Source organism: Fukomys damarensis, unplaced genomic scaffold (assembly GCF_012274545.1).
Source record: "Fukomys damarensis isolate Sample0158 unplaced genomic scaffold, DMR_v1.0_HiC HiC_scaffold_36, whole genome shotgun sequence".
NCBI classification, from domain to species: Eukaryota; Metazoa; Chordata; class Mammalia; order Rodentia; family Bathyergidae; genus Fukomys; species Fukomys damarensis.
The window spans coordinates 30,669,904-30,674,288 of NW_022900948.1; the positions used below are offsets into that span (position 1 = coordinate 30,669,904).

The following is a 4,385-nucleotide window of genomic DNA, read 5'->3' on the forward strand; positions in this document are numbered from 1 at the left end:
TTTTTTTTTTTTTGAGGTAAATTCTTGCTAAGTAGGTAAGTTGCCCAGGCTAGCTCAAATTTGTGAGCCTTCTGCCTCAGTTTCCTGGAGTGCTGGGACTATAGATGTGCTCTAATGTACCTGGCTAAGAATATCCTCCTGTAGAAGAGATTTTGTAATTTATTTAACTACTCCTCGGTCTTTGAATATTTTAATTTTTTGGATTCCTAGCCTCAGACTGAGCTCTTGCCTCATTTTCCCTAGTACCTGGGGTTGCAGGGGTTGGTCCTGTGACTGTAGCTGTTAATTGTTAGATTATTCCCAGCCTTTGGTTAAAGCTGTCCAGTTCATTCTGGAGCAATGTATATCTTGGGGATAATTTTCTAGCAGGGAACTACTGTACACTTTACCCCTACATGGATGTGGACCCGTGTTAACTCCAGGAATGCTTCTCTGCCCACATGGGCTTCGGTCACAGGTGACATTGCCTGCTGATTGGTTGTCATTGAGGGAACCTGAGGGTCTCCAATTGTTTTCTGGCCAACAGGAACATCCCCCTGATATTCCCTGTGTCTCTGCTTCTCAACTGCAGGCCTTAGGATCCCATGGCAGCTGCAGCAGTGAAGTGGAGAAAGAGACCCAGGAGAAGATGGCCGTCCTCCAGACCTACTTCCGGCAGAACAGGGAAGAGGTCCTGGATAACCTCTTGGCCTTTGTCTGTGACATCCGGCCAGAAATCCATGAAAACTACCGCATCAATGGATAAAAAAGAAAGAAGTTTCTGTTCTCTGAATTAGCATTGTAGTTGCTCTCATGGGATATGAAGCTTTAGCAAAGTTGACTTCTGCTCTTATAAAATGCATTAAATTATTTCTTATGTTGTAAAATAGTTCCCTTCAGTTTTTGGAGAGTAGCATATCTAGCTTCTTTGGACAAACTTAGTACTTTTCTCCAAAGATTTCTTTTTACCTCATATTTCTTAGAAATTTAATGAGTGTATGTTGTCTGTTTTCCTATACCTTTTGGCTCAAGCAACATGTATATCAGTGTTGACTTTCTTATTCTTAGATTTAGTAAGAAAAGAACAAACAGTTCTTTAAAGAAAGGAAGGGATTAAATGACTTTTTCCCTTACACTTTCTTGAAGGTCAGGGGCTTTATCTATGAAAAAGTAGTAAATAGTCATTTGTAACTTGTATGATGCAGCCAGCCTTTGAGTGATATATTTTGAGGAAGGCTTAGAACAATGAATACTAGCACACTTGATTGGGCTGCGCTTAGTTTATTTTAACCAGAATTACTAGATGAGCCAGGTGTGGTGGTGCACGCCTGTAATCCCAGCCCTCGGGAGGCTGAGGCAGAGGATCATGAGTTTGAGGTCAGCCTGGGCTACATAGTAAGATCTGGGCCTGCCTGGACTACATAGTGAAACCTTGTCTCAAATCAAAACAAAATAACAAAAAAAATTTACTAGATGATAGGATTCAAAAACTTGTTACTTACTATTTGGTATATCAGTAATCATTGAAAAGTAAAAGTAAAGACTTTGTCATGTACTTTCACCTTTCTGATTCATTCTTTTTGATAATGCAAATAATACTTTGACCAAATGTTCTACAGGCTTTCACTTAGGAAATTACAAGTATCACATTTGCATACATAATCAGAAAATGTTCAGGGTGTACATTTTAGGAGGAAGGAAATTGCTTGTGATTTCACTTGAATTGTTTTTGAAAATCAGCAATCAACCGGGGGTCTGTGTTGCCTTTCTCCAGAGCACCTTGTGGTGGGGAGCCTTGGGCCAGCTGCTGGGCCTGTCCTTTCTGCAGGGCTGAGTGGTGGGCCAACTACCTACAGGATCTTCACACTTCACTCACGGTTTCAGTGTCCTGTGCCTTTCTGTAGGCTGACAAAACTGTTGATCAAGAACATTAGGTGATTCCCTAGCTTGTTCTGAAACAGTATGAAACAAGTACATAAATTTCTTTTAAAACCCCTCTATTGCATTGCCTCAGCATGGACTGATCTTGGGCCACCTCTGTCTGGTTTCTATTTCACTTCTGTTCCTTTTCCCCGTTGAAGGCTTGTTTTGGACTGTTACACTGCAGGCCTGCCACTCCACTGGAGCTGCTTGTTCAAATCAGCTGTGCTGTGTAGGTGGAGAAACACAATTCTTTGCCCACTTGACTCCCAGGGCTGTGTGGCCATGCTGACCACTCCTTCCTTGGACCAGCTTTATTTCCTTTTTGCATTGGTGTGATTTTTCCTTCAGTCTTGTCCTTTATGGTACTTGGCCTTTGCCAGTGTTTTCTTCTTGGACTTATATACCTTCCTTGGTAAGACCACCTTCATTTCATAGCTTTGAATACCATCTGTAATGAAGATCCAAATTTGCCTGTCCCAAGCTACTGTTTTGTTCAGGATTTGCTTTTAGTATTGATAAATGTTACTAGTATCTCACATTTACCTGTTTTTTTTTTTGGTTTTTGTTTTTTTTTTGTACCACGAATCGAACACGGGTCCTTGTGCTTGTGAGGCAGATGCCGGAACTACTGAGCTAAATCCCCAACCCTCAACCCTCACCGTTACTGCATACACAAATTTCCCAAACTAGATAAACAGGAAGCAACAACTTCACTGCTTTAGAGCCACTTTTGTTTTTGTTTAAGTTGTATTGAGAATGGAACCCAGGGCCTTATAATGCCAGCCAGGCACTGTACCGTGGAGCCACATCCCAACCTTTTATTTATTTATTTTTTTCGTCATTTTAGATGGGACTTGCTGAGCTGGTCCAGGCTGGCCTTCATCTTGTGATCCTCCTGCCTCAGCTTCCTGAATAGCTGGGATTATAGTCATGTGGCATTGTACCCAGCTAGTTTATTTTTAACCTTGTTGATCCCTGTATACTTATTGTGGATTAATAGGGTCATGCATATGTGACTGAGCCAAACAGCTCACTAAAGCCAGCGAGAGTATTTCAGAAGGAAGGTGATTAAAGTCACTTGGGAGGACAAGGTAAGATCTGAAAAGTAAAGAGCTTGGGGACATGGAGCCAAACCTAAATGGTTTCAATGTAATTTGAGTGGAGAGAAAGTCTGTGGAAAGACCTGAGTAGTTGCTGATGGCGAAGGGACTGGGATGAATTTTGGAAAGCGATCCCACCTTGGGCCTGGGACCTTGAGACCCAGGGCATAGCTGAAGGGGGTCCCTGTAATTCTCAGTCTTGATTGTTCTTGGGGAGCTGGTAGGTAACACAGGTTTCCCCCTGCATCATCTGTGTCTTGGGGTGGGGCCAAGGAATCTTAAAGGAAAGGACTTCCATCAGAGTCTGCCCTGAGACTTGAGGGTATGTGAGGCTAAGACCAGCAGAGACAAGTGAGGCAGCAGGTATATTGGTTCTTTGAGAGAATAAACTCAAGATATTCAGTACAGAACTGTGTGTGGTTTATTCCCATTTGAACATGATAGGAAGGAGATGCACATGCTCACATTTAATGCAGAGTGTAACAAAGTAGGAGAGATGTAGTGGTGACTTCTGAGACCTTGGACCTCAAGAGAGTCTTCGTTTTGGTATATTTAGCTCATTACACCACCACCAAGCAGTGTCCGTGGTCTTTTCTCAGTAGATGCCAGTAAGAAGCTTTCAGTTATGACAATGGAAAATGTCACCAGACATTGTTGATGTCATTCAGGTGTTCATACTATCCCCAGATTAGAACTGCTGTTCTTACAGCAACAAGAAAGGAATTATTAAATAAAGCCCTGCATATGGTGCTTGGAACATTCTAAGTCCTCAGCAAATGTTTCCTGTTTCTGAAATAAAGGTTTATTTCTTGCAAAGTTTGATCCAAGTTGGGTGATTTCAGTGCAGCTGTTCTCTGTGTGGTGACTTGGTGGTTCCGACTGCTTCCAGATTGTAGCTCTACTGCCTCAGCACATGCTTTCCATGACTGCAGATACAGGAAGAAAAAGCTGGTGAACATGCACCAACTGCTTCAGGCCTGGAATGTCGCATGATGCTTGTTCACAGCCCATTGACCAACATGGCTCACATGACCCAACCCAACTGCAAGAGAGGCAGAAAAATAAGGGGGAAACTGGACAGTCACTAAATGAGAAAGTTCTACAATTGCTAGCAGTCACCATCTACAAGGCAGCCAGTATTGTAAGAGCTTTGTATTGTTACCAATGGCTTCCTTTACTGCCCTTGAGGCAAAGTGGGATTAAGGAACAGCCCATGAATGTGTGGTAGTACAGCCAAGATTTTTTTTTTCCTTCTGTACTGAGGTTGGAGAGCTCAGGACCTCATGCACACTAGACAAGGGTTGTCACTGAGTTACACCCCTATATTTTAATTTGCTAAGTTATCCACACTTGCCTTGAATTGGTGATCCTCCTGCCTCAGCT

General features: G+C 42.6%; 1 protein-coding gene across 1 annotated transcript in view; it reads left to right on the forward strand.

Annotated features, from left to right (window-relative positions):
- Atp6v1g1 (ATPase H+ transporting V1 subunit G1) overlaps positions 1–1,149 on the forward strand; it is an 8,358-nt gene extending 7,209 nt beyond the window's left edge. The window contains exon 3 of the mRNA XM_010639437.3: positions 572–1,149. Within this exon, the coding sequence (XP_010637739.1) occupies positions 572–745 (174 nt within the window). The 3' untranslated portion in view covers positions 746–1,149. The remainder of the gene's footprint in view (positions 1–571) is intronic.
- Positions 1,150–4,385: the final 3,236 nt, after the last annotated feature.